We start from the raw sequence: 17,771 nt of genomic DNA on the forward strand, positions 1-17,771 counted from the left end.
ATGACTTTTTATGTAGCTTAAAAATATGCTAGGGAAAAAAATGTAAATGATTAGCTAATTCAACATTAAGTACTAAATCAAAGCCCCAAATAAAAGTTATGACAGCCTCCACTTAATCTTGTCTGTAAGGCAAAGTCATCTGTCACTCGGTACTGTTTACCTTGCAAGAGCGTTGCAATCTGGAGAGACTTCTGAGATGGGTGCTCTTTCAGAATGTCTAAGACGGTTCTACCTAAACTGTCCTTTATGTTGGCATCAATTCCTGGAGGAAAAAGAAAAACTAGATGTACCACTGGAGTGTCCTCAGATGATACTGCTGGTATGTAACTGTTCTCATTTCGACCGCATATAGGCCAAGCACTGAAGGTGCTTTAAAAACTAAGTTACCCACATAGGATTTTGACAAGAGAGAAGACAGAGGACTAATGTTGAAAATAAACAACTGGAAAATTCTGGATAATGAATCAACTCCCTTAAAGTTCTCTGACACAATCATAAGATTGCTTTTCAGGACCCCTGGGTCTCTTCTGGGTTGTAGCTAGCAAACTAAATGAAGAGTAAGTTATCAAACTGAAAATATGCTTTACTTACACTTGAAAACCTGACGTGTGATGGCCGGGCGATCTATATATCCTGTATAATACAACTTTCAATTTTTAATGTATGATAATTGTACAGGAGTGGAATCTAAGAACACTCTTGGAATATTGGAAAGTAACACATTTGAAAAGGTACAATTATTTCGAGGGTCTATACAGTGCACTCCAAACATCCCTGTCACCTGCTCATGTCAGATTGCCTTCATGACCAGCCACACCAGCTATCCAGTCAAACCTGCTGTGCCTCTGCTGTTATTGTAGTTCCAAACATCTGCCTTACAAGAGAATTTATTTTGCTGCGGGAATTAGTTTCCACAACTCTTAATGCAACTCACAAACCTCCCAGATACCTAATTGTCAATAAGGCAGATGCATAGAATTTTATCCCAGATACTAGTTCACCATAAGATGATTAAGTATTTGCTTAAGCTTATGTGAGAATGTATGGTATATATTGAAGAATTCATATATTTAATCAGTTTTCCTGAGTTGTCTATTCTGACATTGGGCTGCATGTCAAAATCAAATATTATAGAGTTTTAACATAGAGTAAGCAGGCTAACAGCATGAAGGTGTGCCCATGTTTTTCTTTCACAGAGCAAATTAAACATGCTACACTACAGATCACGACTATGTGTATTAATAATTTGTACTCCTAACTTCCGATTCCCAAAAAAATATCTGACCTCAATTTTTACTTTATCTCATTTTGATCAAAATATGCATAGAAGATAAATAAATAAGCCTCCCTTGGCTTTTCCTTCAAAATATTCCTTCTAAAATCTTCCTTTTAAAAATGAGATCCTGTAGCCAATGAACAGCAGCCACTCAGCTGCTGAGTGATCAGTACATGTTCTAAGGAAAAGGGACGTAACTCTGTTGTCCATAGGTCACAATGTGCAAACCACACGGCTGGCATAGCTCCTCAGGTGCTGTTCCCTCCATCTTGCTGAAATAAGGGGTTTTCCTTTTCCTCTTGGGAGTTTCTCTCAGCTCACTTAAATATCTGTATCACTTGTATCAGAGCCCTCTTCCGTGTGGCATAAACGCCTCTCTCGGGCTGGAGAAAAGGATCATTTGCAAAGAAAGCCACCATGTCCTATCTGACCCTGAAATAGATAGCCGTGGTACCTGGCAGGACAGGCTCCATAGAGACTCATGACAGCTACCTGTTTCTAACAGAACTCGCACCACATCCACCTTCCCAAACAAGGCCGCCTCGTGAAGAGCACTCCCCTTTTCTGTCTGAAAAGAAAAAGAAACAAGAAAAAGGAACAGCATTTGAATTCCCGCAGATTTGCAAGCTTTTAGGCACTCATATAGATTTTCTACAACCTTGGAGCTCATTGTCAGAGAAGCTCTGTGTGTGTGTGTGTGTATGTGTGTGTGTTTTTGTGTGTATGTGTGTATATCTGTGTATCTGTGTGTGTCTGTGTGTGTGTATCTCTGTGTATCTCTGTGTATATTTGTGTCTGTCTGTGTGTGTATCTCTGTGTGTCTGTGTGTATATCTGTGTGTGTCTATGTGTATGTGCATCTGTGTGTATCTGTGTGTGTCTGTATCTGTGTATATCTGTGTGTATGCATATCTGTATGTGTATATCTGTGTGTGACTGTGTGTCGTGTATATATCTGTGTGTGTTTCTCTCTGTGTGTATCTGTATCTGTGTGTGTTTGTCTGTGTCTCTGTGTGTATTTGTGTGTGTGTGTCTCTGTGTGTGTATCTGTGTCTCTGTGTGTTTGTGTGTCTGTATCTTGTGTTGGAGTTGGGGTCCAGGAGCACAGTCTGGAGACCTGTGTTTGGAAAGCATTTCTACTTCTGAATAGTTATGTTCTATTAAGGAAGTGACTCACCTCTTTGCCTCAATTGTGCTCAAGTATCAACTAAGAGTGTTAATGCCTATCACACAGGGCTTTGTGAGACTCTATTACACACATTATTAAACACCTAGAGAGAAAGAAGTTTTAAACACAGAAATATTGTCTTGGACCTTGCACATTCCCAGAACATGAAGAGGACAAATACGTAAGTAGGCGTTTACAATGAATAAATTCTAAGTGGTTCACAGTGACATCTGCTTTCCTCTGCATACTGTAGGTTCCTGGCACACTGTCCTTATTCTTTCTCAATGCTACTACTGTTCCCGCCTTTCTCTCCATGGATCTCAAAGGCCCCACTCCTTTACAGACAGGTACAACTCCTAGCCCTCCAGGTCTGAATAACACTCAACTGTTCGTTTTCAGTGGTCAACATGAATCACAATCACTAGGAGAACTTGTTTGAAAACACAATTCTAGTTGTGCAAAGTGACACATTCTTTAGTCCTAGCATTCAAGAAACTGCAGAAAATGGTTACCCCAAGTAACCATTTTCAAAAGCAGCCTGGGCTACATAATGAGCTCAAGGCCAGTTGGGACACACAGTATGACCTATGACCTTCTCTTAAAAAAGAAGAAAACAAAGGACAATGGGACTGGAAAGAACAGTAGTCACTCTTACAGATAACCCCGGTGTGACTTCTAGTACTCTGATGGCAGTTTGCAACCCTTGTAAGTCTAATTCCAGGGCATTTGATGTCCTCTTCAGTCCTCCTCAGACACAAGACATATGCATGGTGCACACACACATATAAGCAAAAGACCCATACACATAAAATAACAACTTTTTAATGAAAGAAAGAAGAGAAGAAATCCAGGAATAGGAAGGAAGGAAGGAAGGAAGGAAGAGGTGGAGGGAAGGGGAGGGAGGGAGAGGGAGAAGAATAAAGGCAGATGGAAGGATGGAGGGAAAGGAAAAAGCAAGCAAAAGGGAAGAAACTGTCACTAGGTATCTGGACCACATTTCTAGTTCTTTTGTGATCAGAAAGAAGGTCCAAAAGTTCCAATTTCTACCATGTCCCCATGATGCTGAGAGTCTAAAGGGTCTTTACTTTGAAAACCACTAACTTCATTACACTCTGAACCTTAGCTTAACATCACTAAGGAAGTTTCTCTTTGCCCTGAAATCTACTGCTTTGCCTGCATATTCCATATCCGCGTGTATTTTCTTCCCATAGCAATTATAACAGCACATTGAAATCTTGCTTCCTGAATCAACCATAAACCATATGCTCAGGAAATGATAAACAATATCTTTTAAGAAAAATGTATTCTTCCTTTAGGAAAATCAGGAAAGATTTCAAAGAGAAGAAGTTTCTTGAGCTATACAAATATCCTCTGCTTTGATTTCTCTTTAGAATCTAACAAATGCTCAGTAGCTCCTCAATGCTTGGTGTGAATAATATTAATCCAGCAATTCTGACTTCCTGTATCATAAGTAATCGCTAGTTTGACATTAGAATCTCAATCTGAAACAACAGCACTATAATAACATAAAATGTAAATGTTTCTTTAATTAATAAATATGTACTTTGATAAACATATAGCTAAAACAAGCTAAATTAAGCATATTGGGAAGAAGGCTTGTGTAGCACTGAATATCAACAAGATCTATACATATCTTCAAGGCAGTATGATTCAAGTTTCCTGAATTATAATGTGACTGGTATTATAGGTGATAATAAAGACAGAAATAAAAAAGTTTATAAATATACAGTTATGAACTGAAAGAAAAGGAAACTAGAGAACAAGTTTCAACTCTTTTAAAAGTATTTCTGTATGGACAGAGACATTTTCCTGTTCCTCCTTTAATCTGTGTGTTATGGTTAGGGTATTAAGTGTTCTTCAATGGTCATGTGCTGAAGGTTTTGTCACCTCATTGTGACATTTAAGAAGTAGGACCTAAGAAGAATATCTCTGAAGGATAACGTGAGACCTGGCTTCTGTTTTTTCTACTTCTACGTCTTCTTCTTCTTCTACATCTTCATCATCTTCTTCTTCTTCTTCTTCTTCTTCTTCTCCTTCTCCTCCTCCTCATCCTCCTTCTTCTTTTTCTTTTGAAGATATATTTGTTTATTTTATGTATGTAAGTATACTAAAGCTGTCTTCAGACACACCAGAAGAGGGCATCAGATCCCATTACAGATGGTTGTGAGCCACCATGTAGTTGCCGGGAATTGAACTCGGGACCTCTGGAAGAGCATGCAGTGCTCCTAACTGATGAGCCATTTCTCCAGTTCTGGGACCTAGCCTCTTCCCCTCTTTTTTATTAAATATATATTTAATGAAATCATATTAGATGGATGGATAGATAGATAGATAGATAGATAGATAGATAGATAGATAGATGATAGATAGATAGATAGATAGATAGATAGATAGATAGTAGGGTGAGTAGTAGGATTCCTCTCTTAACCACTTTCCCATCTTATTTTTTGTGATAGGGTCTCTCACAGAACTCTATGCTCACTGTTTGAGCTAAACTATCAGGTTGGCAAACCCGTTGAACCTGCCTGCTTTTGCCTACCAGCTCTGAGGTTACAGTCCTGTGCAGCCATGGCTCATCTTTAAGCAAGTGATATGCCTCCAAACTCATATCCTCATGGTTAAACAGTGAACACCTCACACTGTAAGCTATCACCTGAACCATTTTTTCTCTTTCTGATGAACTAATCACCATGAGGTGAGCATGAGTCATGCAGGTCTCTCACTGTGGCGTGCGGCCTCACCACAAACCTAAAGGCAACAGGTAAACAGGCAAAAATGAACGATTCTCCTAATAGCTCATTATCTCATATATGTTGCCATAGCAGCAGAATACAACACAACTTAAACTGGATCAACTACTCCAAACTTAAAGCTGGTATAATTAATTATCTTATTTGATAAGATACAATAGAAACTGTCAAGATGGAGTCGTCCTAACAATAAAGAAACTGTTTATCTCAGTGATATCACAAATCCTGGAGTTTACACATGCCAACTAAGGGCACATTTCCTTTGAAAATGTGATTAATTACACACTTGTACCATAAGTTATCAAAATTTAAGAATTATCTACACCCCTCCTTGGCATATGCCCAAAGGACTCACTATCCTACTCCACAGATACTTGGTCAGCCATATTCATTGCCCCTGTATCCACAACAGGTAGGAAACAGAAATAACTCTAATGTCCTCCAAACGATGAATGGATAATGAAGGTATAGTACATAAACATAGTAGAATTCTATTCTACTGCAAAAACTAAAACCAGAAAATGATAAATCATGTAAATGATGCAGTATTATATTGAGTGAGGTAATCCAGACCCTGAAGAGTAAATGCCTGATGCTCTCTCTTATTTGTGAATCCTAACTCTGAAACTTCAGATGTGAGTGGATAACCTGGAGAAACTACTGAAACAAAGAGAGTAAAAGGGAGCCATGGGTAGGAGAAGGAATTCAAGAGAAGGGACAGTAGGAATCGGATGCTGCAAACAGAATTACAGGGAAGTAGAGCACAAAAAAGGTGTGTATTCGAAGCAGAGCTGGACCAACCAGTCTACCTCCAAATTTAACTCTTCAACCACAGCCTTCCAAGGTCTCCAAAGGAGACCAATTAAAGAGAGACTAGATTTTGATTTTAGGCAGAAACAGAGAACGGTGATGAGGTAATAACATAGTGGTGGTCGTGATCAGCAGAAAAATTCTGCACATGTTAGAAGAATTATAAAAGTGAGACTCAGAACAACTAATATAAGAAATAGCCGGTTGATAATTAGAACCCTGATAAAGATCAAGAAGAAACCACTACTAGAACAATGTTTAACTCATCAATAAAAGCGTCTGGCACCTTGGTTCTTACCATGACACATTATTATATTATCTCACGATAAAAGAAAAGTTCCAACATTCCAGTCTTCAAGAGCAAAGGTAACATCTGTATGAGCTCCAGGGCAGTAACTTTTGTGTTCTACAGATGTGTGTAAGCTTTTGGCATTGCAAAATGGCATTATTATCCACAACATCTCACACCAGAACCTCACGATCAGATTGCCAAAATAAAAGCCGTTATTTTTTTTAAGACTCAAAACATTTTAATAAAGCTTAGCATTTTGTGTTGAGCTGCGCTCATACCTGTCCCCGCCTGCATTCAGGCTGGAACACACCTGAACTCGATGTACCTCGAGTATGTTCATCTACATAGTGCTGACCTTCTCAGGACTAACTATCAGATTAGGATGTCTATAGACACATTAAGACGAAGAACAGATGTGGAGAAGAACTAAAGTTTAAAAGAGGGTTAAGGCTGGGTGGGGATAGCAAAATAGGAAGATAGCAAGCATTCAAACGATTCAAAGATAATATTCCTCCCATTATCCAAAATGGCAATGGACACCTCCTCCTGCTTGGGATTATCAGCTTCTGTCTTTACCTGTCCTTTCTCCCTGATTAAACCTAACCCTTCAATTTGTGTTCTTTATTGCACTCTGCTCCTTGAATTTCACTCATCATGTGTATCTTCACAATTTCTCTTGCATCTGCAACCTAAGTCTCTTCATCAGATCCATAAACATATGTACCTTTCCACTATCCAAAAATAGGACAACACTACCAACAACAACAACAACAAACAAAGAAACTTCCTATGAAGTCGCCACTACTTCAACCTTCTACCCAAGATCTGATTTCTCTTTACTCCACTTTGCCAAAGTTCTCTTGCTTCTTACTGGAGGTTTTTGTCTCGTTATCTTATTGCTGTAACCGTGGCACATGGCAGGCAATGCCTGGCACTCAATGAATTCACAGAGAACACCTGAGTGTATGAAGCTGTGGTGTTGGTGTTCCCCTTGTGACTACTTCACAGAGTGCTTTTCCAGTAGTCTTCTTTCCGTTCCCTTCCCTGTGTTTTTTTCTTATGTAACTCTGCGTTAGTAACTGGTTACTCTGCTCTTTCAATTATTTGACTAGACCCCTGCAGGGTGAGCCTTGACCAAGTGGTTAAGAGATTTCCCTTCAAAGTCAATTACAAGCAAAACTCCAACCCATTTCCTTTATAATACCAAATCATGTTAGACCGTGCCCATCACATGAAGAACTGTTACATTTCTCTGAGGAAGATAGAAAAACCAAGGAGATCTATGAATAGAAAAGTGGGATGGCCAGTCTTCCTCTAATGGCAGCATTGCTAGCTACCGTAGTGAGATCAGACTAAAGAGAACTTGTTAGAGAATGAACATTTATGTTTCCCCCCAAACCCAGATGCTGACGTTTAATCCATACAGTGGATTATTTGAACAAAAGGCTTTTAAGGGAGAGGTTAAATCTCAAGAAAAATGCTAATCTGATGGGACCAGTGTCCTTATAAGATGCAATAACAGCCAAGAACTCACTGTCCATTTGTATTCAGAAGAAATGTCTCAGGAAGGAAGATGTTAACAAGACACAGGAGGTTGCTTACCCAGAGCAAGATTGGCTAAAATCGTGATCCTAGACTTTTTGTGATCTGTGAAAATATATGAATTCCTCATACTTAAGCAACTCAGTCTGTGGTATGTTGTCAAAGCAACTTGAACAGTAGAGAAAGGAAAGGGGAAGCCAGGGGAAGAGGGAGAAGCAAGAGATGGTGAGGATCTGGGCTAAGGTCACAAAATGAAAAGCATTGTTAAATAGTGACATTCTCAACTTGACCTTGGAGCTCGTGGGTCTGCTCTGAGAAAGTTCCTGGCATTTGTTGAAGTGGGAAAGATAAGGTGCTTCACAAACTTAAGGAGACATGTATATAAACGCTAACTAAATGTTGAATTTGGGAGATCTTTAATTTGGGATTCTCCTTATCTGTCTAATAATATATCCAGAAGATAATTTTACACACTAATTGAGAGTTCAGAGTGAATTCTCGGGTATAAAAAAAAAAAGTAAAAGAGAAAGAAACCTAGTGGTTATTAGATAAATATGTCATTGGAGTGACCTAAGAAGTTAGATGAGGTTAACACAGAAATAAGAGCAGACAAAAAGGAAGAATATATGAGTGTAAAGACATGGGCCCCATGGGTGGGAATCGGGTCAAGTGGAGGCAGTTGTGGGGGACCAATAATTGGAGATGAGGACAAGAGGAGGTTATCATGGAATACTAATGGGTGGAAAGATCATGGGGCCTGATGAGTGGGGATCAGGACAAGAGGAGGCAAACGTGGAATGAAAAAGCAAGAATATGCACTACTGACTCTTCTAAATGCCTTCAACAAATTAATTTGCATGTTTTATGTGGGAACCACTGAGAGGACACCATTGCTAAGTGACCTTGTTCTCTGTGCCACTGGCCTGTAGCCACCTAGACTTCTAAGAATTTAAAAATGAATGGATCTAGAAAATATCATCCGGAGTGAGGTAAACGCAGTCACAAAAGAACACATGTGGTACGTACTCAGTGACAAGTGGATATTAGGCAAAGAGCTTGGAGCACCCATGATACAACTCATGGACCACATGAAGCTCAGGAGGAAGGAAGAACAAAGAATGGATGCTTCAGTCCCACTTAGAAGGGGCAACAAAATAATCAAGGGAAGTCAAGGGTGGGAGGGACTTTCAAGGAAGAGAGAAGGGGGAGGGGAAAAAGAGGGGCAGAATCGGGTGTGGGAGGAGATGGAGGAGATGTACCGAGGGTCAGGAAATTGAACAGAGCTGTGTAGCAATGAGGGATGGGGAACTGGGAGCAGCTACCAGAAAATCTCAGATGCCAGGAAAGCAAGAGGCTCCCAGGACCCCACAGGTTTGACACTAGCTGAAATACCCCACAAAGAAGAGGGAGAACCTGTCGAGACTATATCCAGAGGTTAGGAAGGGCCCTCTGGTTAAGGGATGGGGTCACCCACCCTTCTCCAAAATTTTAATCCAGAATTGCTCCCATCTAAAGAAAATATAGGGACAAAGAATGGAGCAGAAAATGAAAAAAAAGGCTATCCAGAGACTTCCCCACCTGGGGATCCATCCCACATGTAGACATCAAACCCCAACACTATTGGTGATACCAAGAAGTGCTTGCTGACAGGAGCTTTACACAGCTGCCTCCCAAGAGGCTCTGCTAGATCCTGACCAATACAGATGAGGATTCTTGAAACCAACTATCAAACTGATCGCAGGGAACCCAGTGGGAGAATTAGGGAGAGGACTGAAGGAGCTGAAGGGGCCTTATCTGGAATCAAAAGGAGAAGAGACCCTAGGTCCTATAATGGTTTGATGCCCCAGTATAGAGGAATGCTAGGGCAGTGAGCCTGGGTGTGTGTGGGAGGGGAGTACCCTCATAGAAGCAGGGTAAGGGGGGCATTGGAATAAGGAGTTTTCGAGGCAAAAGTGGGAAAGGGGATAACATTTTAAATGTAAATAAATGTAATATCCAATTTTTTAAAAGTTTGTCTTATGACAGTCACATGAAAACCTACTATGTCTTTCTTGCTGCCAGCTAGATTCTCTGCATTGTCTGTTAATAGTTCTTCATCACGTGCGGCCACAGTGAACTGATTCTGCATTACTACATAATTATGATCATTTGTCTCCATCACAAACACATAGCAGAACTTGTGTTTTCTGTTGAAGCTGCATCTCAAATAAGCAATAGGTAACCTAAAAATACTGAGTTCAGGTTATCTTATTTTAAAAGGTAATCACAAAACTAAATAAACAACAAATGTTATAAAACAAATACAAATGGAATCGGAAAAGGGAGGATGGCAACCAAAAGGAATTATGAGATCACAAGGCAGATTTTTTTTTAAGACGAGATATATTCCTTATGGGAATGAGACAGTTGAAAAAGAAAAACAAAGTTAAAAAAATGGTGACTAATATCAGAGTACTGTTGAGGTTTGGTCAGTTGCTATGTATTGGAATGTTAAATTCTGTATCCCAAGGTCTAGTTCCTTCCAGACAAGTAAATTCTCCCCTAAATCAGCTTCTGTTGTGCAAAACTTGTTCCTTAATTTAAAACTATTGATAGAATAAAGATGCCTATAGCTGTAGCAACAGGTGGGGATTCAGCCCCTGGGCTGGGGGTGTGAGGCAGAGACCAGGAAGTAAAGGAGGAGAGAGGAGAAAGGCACTAGTGGGAGGGTGGATTATGAGTACAGAGCTACAAGAGCCAGCCAGTAGGAGGAGGAGCATCCCAGGCAAACTGTGGCAGGTGGTATCTTTGGGTTACCGACAGGGAAGTAGACAAACTAATATAGAAGGTTGATATCTGCCCAGCTCTGGTGCTTTAAAGCTTATTATAAATACAAAATATGAGGGGGTGGTTTTCATCTTTTATTTGAAAATAGAATGATCCCCTACATAGTATTTACCACGAGAGAGTGATATGTCCCAGCAGACAGGGGAAGGCAGGACCAAATGTACAGTCTGAAGAGCTGACCCTGGTTATAAAGACAAAGTGTTCATTTAAAAGTCCTGGAAGGAAAGGCAGGCCTATGATATGGCTCTAGGGAATAAAAGCGATTGCTGCCAAACTTGGCAGCTTGACTTCAATCCCTAGAACCTATATGACAGAAGGGGAAATCCTGACTCCTCATGAGTTGTTCTCTGACCTCCACGTGTTCCACGGTGTGCATATGTGTGTACACACGTCTATAAAATACTTTTTTCTCTCAATGAAAGAAAGGTAAAACTGAGATAAGAGTGTGGAGAAGGGCAAGTTGAAATCTGGAGACAGTTTTATAATTATATGGAGAAGTTAAAGGGGAAGAAGTTATTTAATGGTGATATATGCATTACATGTACTTACCTCACATCCAGCCACTGTGAGGTGCTAAAAACAAACCGTACCATCCTCAAGTTTAAATCTGAACAGTTCCCGGTTTGGCAGCTTATACTTTTGATTTCCAACTTTGGGCAATTTTACTGAATCTTCATACCAAGTATAATTACATTAATGCTGTGCTAGTGAATGACCTCTGAAGATTTAATTTAAAAAATTATAAGGAGGGTGTACAGTTAAAGGACTGGCAGAATACAAAACATTGGCTCTCTAGTTACCAAAAAGCCAGGTTTAAAAAATTATAGAGACTTAACCAAATTCTTAAGAAAATGGCTGCATCTAGAGAATATCATCTTGAGTGAGATAACCCAGTCACAAAAGAACAGACATAATATGCAGTCACTGATAGTGCGATGCTAACCCCAGAGGCTTGCACTCCCCCAGAAACAACTCACAGACTGTATGAAGTCCAAGAAATAAACAAAACAAAACAAAACAAAAAAAATATTTACAAAACAAGAAAACTTTAACTATTTCCATGTTACATTTTGTTTTACATGTACTTTAGCTCATTGTAACTATTAACTTTTCAAGGCATACTATCAAACCTTGAAAAAAATCAAGTACTGACTAAAAAATATATTCATATAGTTTTATGTAAAAATTATGTTAAAATCTGAAAAAAAGGTACTGACAAAAATATATAATTTTAAGCAAAAAATGTTTAAAATCTGTACATTTATCTTTGTTTTGTAAAATAAAGTTGTTTAAAAAATTATAGAAAAAAATTATAATTCTTTTTATTTCATCCCTACTTTCTTAGTATGGCTGACTTGATGAAGACATTTTAAAGACTATATATTGAAGACTTATATTTATGAGTATAAATAAGACAGGCCAGACATCTCTAATATGAAAATTCAAAGTCTGGAAAACATCAAAATCTAAAAAATGTGAGAACTGACATGTCGTAAATAGAAAGCAAATTCTACAGCTTCCTCGTGACAGCCAAAATATGGGTTCACTAGAAACACTTTGAGATCACTTTCAAGCTCAACATACAAGGTATAGACAGAACATCAGTAAATTTTTATGTGGCCTTTGGTCCTACTCCCAAAATATTTCCTTACTTTTGTGTACACGTTCCAAGATTCAAAATCACCTGAAATACTTCTATCCCTGCTAATTTCAAATAAGAGATTGTCGACTTAACATGAAATTTAGTGAAACAGAAATCAATGTATTTTGTTTAATAATTCAAAAGGGTGTAATTTAGAATTGATTAGAGAGGTAAATCTGCTGAAAACCAAATATCCAGGGAGAATATTAATACATGCTACAATTCAAAGACAATGGGAAGATGGCTCAGTGGGTAAGGGGGGTTGTTTTCCGTTGTTTTTGGTTTTTTTGTTTTGTTTTTTGTCCAAAGCAATGAGGACCTGAGATCAGATCTTCAGGATACATATGAAAGTGTGGTGAGCCAGCTTTGGATGTAGAGGAGCAGAGTTAGGTCTCTCCAGGGGATTCTTGCCAGCTAGTCTGCTGAGACAGCAAACCCCAGGTTCAGAAAACAGTGCTGTCTCAGAAGATAAGGCAGAGAAAGAACTGAGGAAGACATATGAACATCAAACTCTGACCTCTGCACAGGCTAGCATGAGGTAGGGAACCCATATGCTCATGTCCACATATGTAAACCACATGCACACATGTGTGTACTCACAAAGAAAGAATATCAAAGCAAACATGTACAACCCAAGTGGATGAACTTTAACACTGCTATTTTCAACTGTCTGGCTGCAGCAATGTAATGAACTTTCAACCCTCTGAAACTGTTCACTATCAGCCAGTGAGCATACCTGCAAACATTATCTGATATTAAAAACAGTTTGGAGTGAATTCAATGGGGGGGGGGGGACTGGTTAATTTGAGTGATAAAACTAAAATCCTTATTAAAAAGGAAAAAGGCAGTAAGTGGGGCCTGGAGAAGTGGTTAAAATCCTGTTGCTTTTGCAGAAGACCTAGGTTCAGTTTCCAGCACCCACTTTACAACTCACAACCCTCGAAACTCCAATTCCATTGGAGTCCGGCACCCTCTTTTGGCCTCCATAGGCACTGCATACGCATGGTGAACAGACATACATGCAGGCAAAGCCCCCTACACACAAAATAAAAATAAATTCTTAGTTTTTGTTTTTTTAAGCAGTAAGTCGTCCCCTCAAATTTTGAGGCAGAATATCACTCACTATGTTGCTTGAACTGACCTAAACCTCACTATGCTGACTTTGAACTTGGGATCCTTCTACCTTGGCCTCCAAGTACTGAAATTTCCAGTGTGTACCTCCATGCCCTACCAACAAAGCTATTTTATAAAGTGGTCTGTGCAGGAGTAGTAATTCCAGAAGCTGAGAATCCCATAAGTCAACGTCTGTACAATTCTGTCCAATTCTGCACACCCAGTAATCCCATCATGGAGCACTATTTATATCCAGATTCTGCAGATTCTATGTGAAACTGACCTCACTTATTTCTTCTACTTAAATTTCTTTTATTATTAATGCTCTCCTCTCATCTACAGGCAGAGACCATTTTCCCACTTAAAGTATTAAAGTGACCTTTGTAATTTGCTCTGGCCAGCCAAACTCAACAGGATCAGCATATTGCTAAGATTAAACATAGGTCTCAAGGGGCCTGGGATATTTCCTTTCTCTTTCCTTCTTTGAATCATAATGTTGCTATGTTGGCCCAAACTGACCAAGTAGATCTTAATAGATCAAACCTTTCCTATTACAACACATGCTGTCCACTCATACTCTGAAAGAGACAGGTATCCAATTTATAACACAATATAAACTACCTGCTGCACTACTGTGGTGATTTAAATAAGAATGGCCTCTATAGCCTTGTATATTTGAATGCTCCCCCCCCCCCCACTCCCTGTAGGTGGAAATGTTTGGGAAGAATTAGGAGGCATGATTTTGTTGCAAGAGATGTGTTACTGGGGATGGGCTTTGAGTTTTCAAAAGTCCACATCATTACCAGTTAGAGCTAGCTAGCTAATTTCTCCCTCTCTCTCCCCCCTCCCCCACCCTCTCTGTCTCTATCTCTGTCTCTCTGTCTCTGTCTCTGTATATCTATCTCTCTCTGTCTTTCTGTCTCTCTCTCTCTCTGTCTCTCTCTGTCTGTCTGTCTGTCTGTCTTCCCCCTGACTTGTGTGAGGTTTCAAATGTGAGTTCTCAATTTCTGCTCCAGCACCATGCATTCCTGCCTGCTACCATTCTCCTTACCATGATGGTCATAGAATAAGATAATCCGCTGAATTCATAAACCCCAATAAATGTTTATCAAGTTGCCTTGGTCATGGTATGTCAGCACAGCAATAGAAAAATAACTAAGACAGTTATCCACCAGTAGTGCAAGATGTATCCACTGGTGTGACTGTTACAGGGGCAAACCAACCACTCTCTGGCTGTTTACAGGCAAGAATTCCTGCCTGGTACTGCTAGTGTGGTAACATGACCAAGCAGGAAAACTACCACTGAACTTCTCCCAAACAGACAGGATGCTCTAGTCAAATTACCATCTAAATATCAGAGTTTATGCATATATATTAATGGTGTGTTCTGCTCATCAGAGAAGCTTCTTTCTACAGTGGGCAGTGGTAACTGAAGAGACTTATGATCGGTTAAATCCTGAAAATAAGTGATTATTGACTGCTCAGCCATAAATGGGGCATTTACATCACCCCTTCCACACCTTTAGAAATAGTCTCAAAGAGGGGAAATAAAGCATGTGAAAGTCAGAGGAAGGGTGGAGTGCTGTGGTTCATTGTCCTCCGGATATGACAAGGACATGATGCTCTTTAAAACATGGCAGATTAGATCACCTGCTCAAGACCTACACAAGATTTCAATCACAGAAGGAAGAAGGCCTAATAAGGCCGTAACCCTCCTTGGAGACTTTTAGGCAGCTAGCAGTTGCTAATGGAAGGTACAGTCTAATTGCTTCCTGAGGATTTATAGATAGGTAATGATTGTGTGGAGAAGAAGAAACATTTCATCAATGGTGTGATCACAAGTCAGTTGCCCATGTTCCTGCAACTAACCCTTCACCCATGCTCCTGTAACTGACATTCATTCACAGTCATTCATATTCTCCCCCCTCTCACACACACACAGATATATGCATGCACATAAAATAATTTTTTAAACACTCAAATCAAAATTGTTCTCAATGCTCTTTTTTTTTTTTTTTTTTTGGAGTCACTGAGAACATAGTGGTTGGTCACCACTTTGTACAGATGGTAAATTATATTGGAAAGAGGCCTAGAACGCAATCAGTAAATCCAAACAGACATTTCTGGTTTTGTCTCAGCTGTGTCTGACAAAATTCTTAGAGCTAACTCCTGTTCTCTTCACTGGAAATTGATAGTACTCCATCCCATAGGACATTTGAGACCACTGGATTTGAATGGGTCAGCAAGTAGGCTTAGCATTGTGAATATAATACTAAAAGTGTTATTGTGGATATATAGTAAACATGCACTAAATATATAGTAAATATCCTATAATATACATTGTGAATACATCCTAAAGGTATTAACAGCTGAGGCTGGAGAAATGGCTCAGGCATTAAGAATACTTGCTACTATAGCAGAGGATCAGGTTTGGTTCCTAGCACCTATATGACAATTCACAAGTCTATATAACTTCGGTTCCAGTAGATCTATGCCACACACCAGGCATGTAGAGACAACACAGTTAAGATGCTCATATACGTAAAATATCAATACTAACTCTTCAAAGAATAAAATGAAAAAGAACATTAAATTCATTCACCAAGTTTTGCCTCACTTTATAAGTGTATCAGGCTGTAAGTTAAACACCAGAAAAAGAAAACAATCACTCATGGTACTGCCTACAACTTCCATCCACTGATAATCCGAAGCCCTCTAATTATCGTAAAGTTAGAACGTATGCTTTAAATCCCCTTAAATTCCCAGCAGCATCGCCTTTAAACGCGCAGCTTCAAGACTCACTTGACAGCTCACGTCCATCCCCGCTTCCAGCAACACCTGGACCACTGCCTTGTGGCCATTGCGGGCTGCGAGGTGGAGCGGCGTGTGCTTCCGAGTGTTACAGCTCATTAAGTTTGGGTGCGCGCTAATGATCATCTTCACCACCCTCAGCCGACCGTAGAGCGCTGCCAGGTCCAGCGGCGTCTCCAGTTTGCTGTTCCTAATCGTGGGATCCGTGAGCTCCTCTAGGAGAACGGCCACTACTTCCGAGTGCCCGTATTGCGCTGCACAGTGGAGGGCCGTTTCGTTCTCGTTGTTCTGGGTAAGGCGGAGATACAAAAGACGTGTCTTCAGAAACTTAATTAGCCAACAGACTCTAAACACAATCATTTAAAACCTGGCATGTATGAAGATGTGAATTTAAGCATAACCTGTTAGATTAATAACATCTAAGTGAATTTTATATTTGATCAAAGTATTCATCATTTATTTTATTAAAACCACATCTTTGTTTTAATATATACATTAAATGTGTCCAGATGGCCAGCATTACCTGCACTACACTTGCTTCTATAACACTTGTTAATAAGGAAGATTAATAACAATTATAACATACTTCGAATGACTGACTTTGTAGACTAGACAGGATAAATCCCTGATGATAACAGACCTACAGAAAAGTTACCCAGATTGTTTCAATTTATTTTAAATAAATAGAAACCACCGCTTGTGCTACAAACACGCTGAGTAATAAATATGGATCATTACTTCTCTTGTCAGAAAGAATAAAAACTCATATCCATCCCTAGGAAAAGATAATGGCATCCTTTTGAAAACACAGACAGGTAAGAAACAGGTCTAGGCCTGCACCTAGCCCAGTAGCCAAGAATACAGAGTACTGCATTTGTAGCTGATAAGAGTTCATATTTTTAAAAAAATGGGATTTTTCTAGAAATTTAACAAGATTAAAAATAAAAAATGAATTCAGTTCTGATGCAAATTGACTCTTCTGACAATTTTATCGGCTGGTGAGAGTAGATGGGGACCTTGGTATGTCCCGAGCAGCAGAGTCAGTGGGAGAACTGGGAATAAGAATTACTAAAATACACATGACAGAATCTTAATGGAGGGCTCTAAAGGGAAAGATGAGCCGCCATTAGCACACCATCTGCATAATTATTACTCAACACCAGGCCCAGTTGTATTTTATATATTCACTAGCTTAGTCCTCATTATAAGATGGGGCCTCTCTTCATCACTACCACCGAATAACCAAACAGTGGGTTTCTGATTACGCAGCCATTCCGTGCTCTGTAAGGGTAACATGAGGTTAGAGGTTGTGCTTTAATTCCGTGTTTTCCACATCACCTCTGATGTACAGCTCACATCCAGCAACACCTGTAGGACTGCTTTGGTACCACCAAAGACAGTGATGAGACGTGACACTTAATCAGGATTTGAACCAAGCAGCACAGACCCAACGCCTGAACTATCAACATACATGACCTTCTGTCATGGCAGTAGTGCCTACCAACACTTGCCAAACGACTA

General features: G+C 39.6%; 1 protein-coding gene across 3 annotated transcripts in view; it reads right to left on the reverse strand.

The window, feature by feature from the left end:
* Positions 1-17,771, reverse strand: part of ANKS1B (ankyrin repeat and sterile alpha motif domain containing 1B) — a gene marked incomplete at both ends in the record, with an annotated part of 1,047,539 nt that overhangs the window by 836,889 nt on the left and 192,879 nt on the right. For all 3 annotated transcript variants that reach the window (XM_080935870.1, XM_080935862.1, XM_080935871.1), the window contains 3 exons: positions 161-262; positions 1,769-1,844; positions 16,242-16,538. In XM_080935870.1, the coding sequence (XP_080791996.1) occupies positions 161-262; positions 1,769-1,844; positions 16,242-16,538 (475 nt within the window). The remainder of the gene's footprint in view (positions 1-160; positions 263-1,768; positions 1,845-16,241; positions 16,539-17,771) is intronic.

Source organism: Micromys minutus, assembly GCF_963924665.1.
Source record: "Micromys minutus genome assembly, chromosome: 22".
NCBI classification, from domain to species: Eukaryota; Metazoa; Chordata; class Mammalia; order Rodentia; family Muridae; genus Micromys; species Micromys minutus.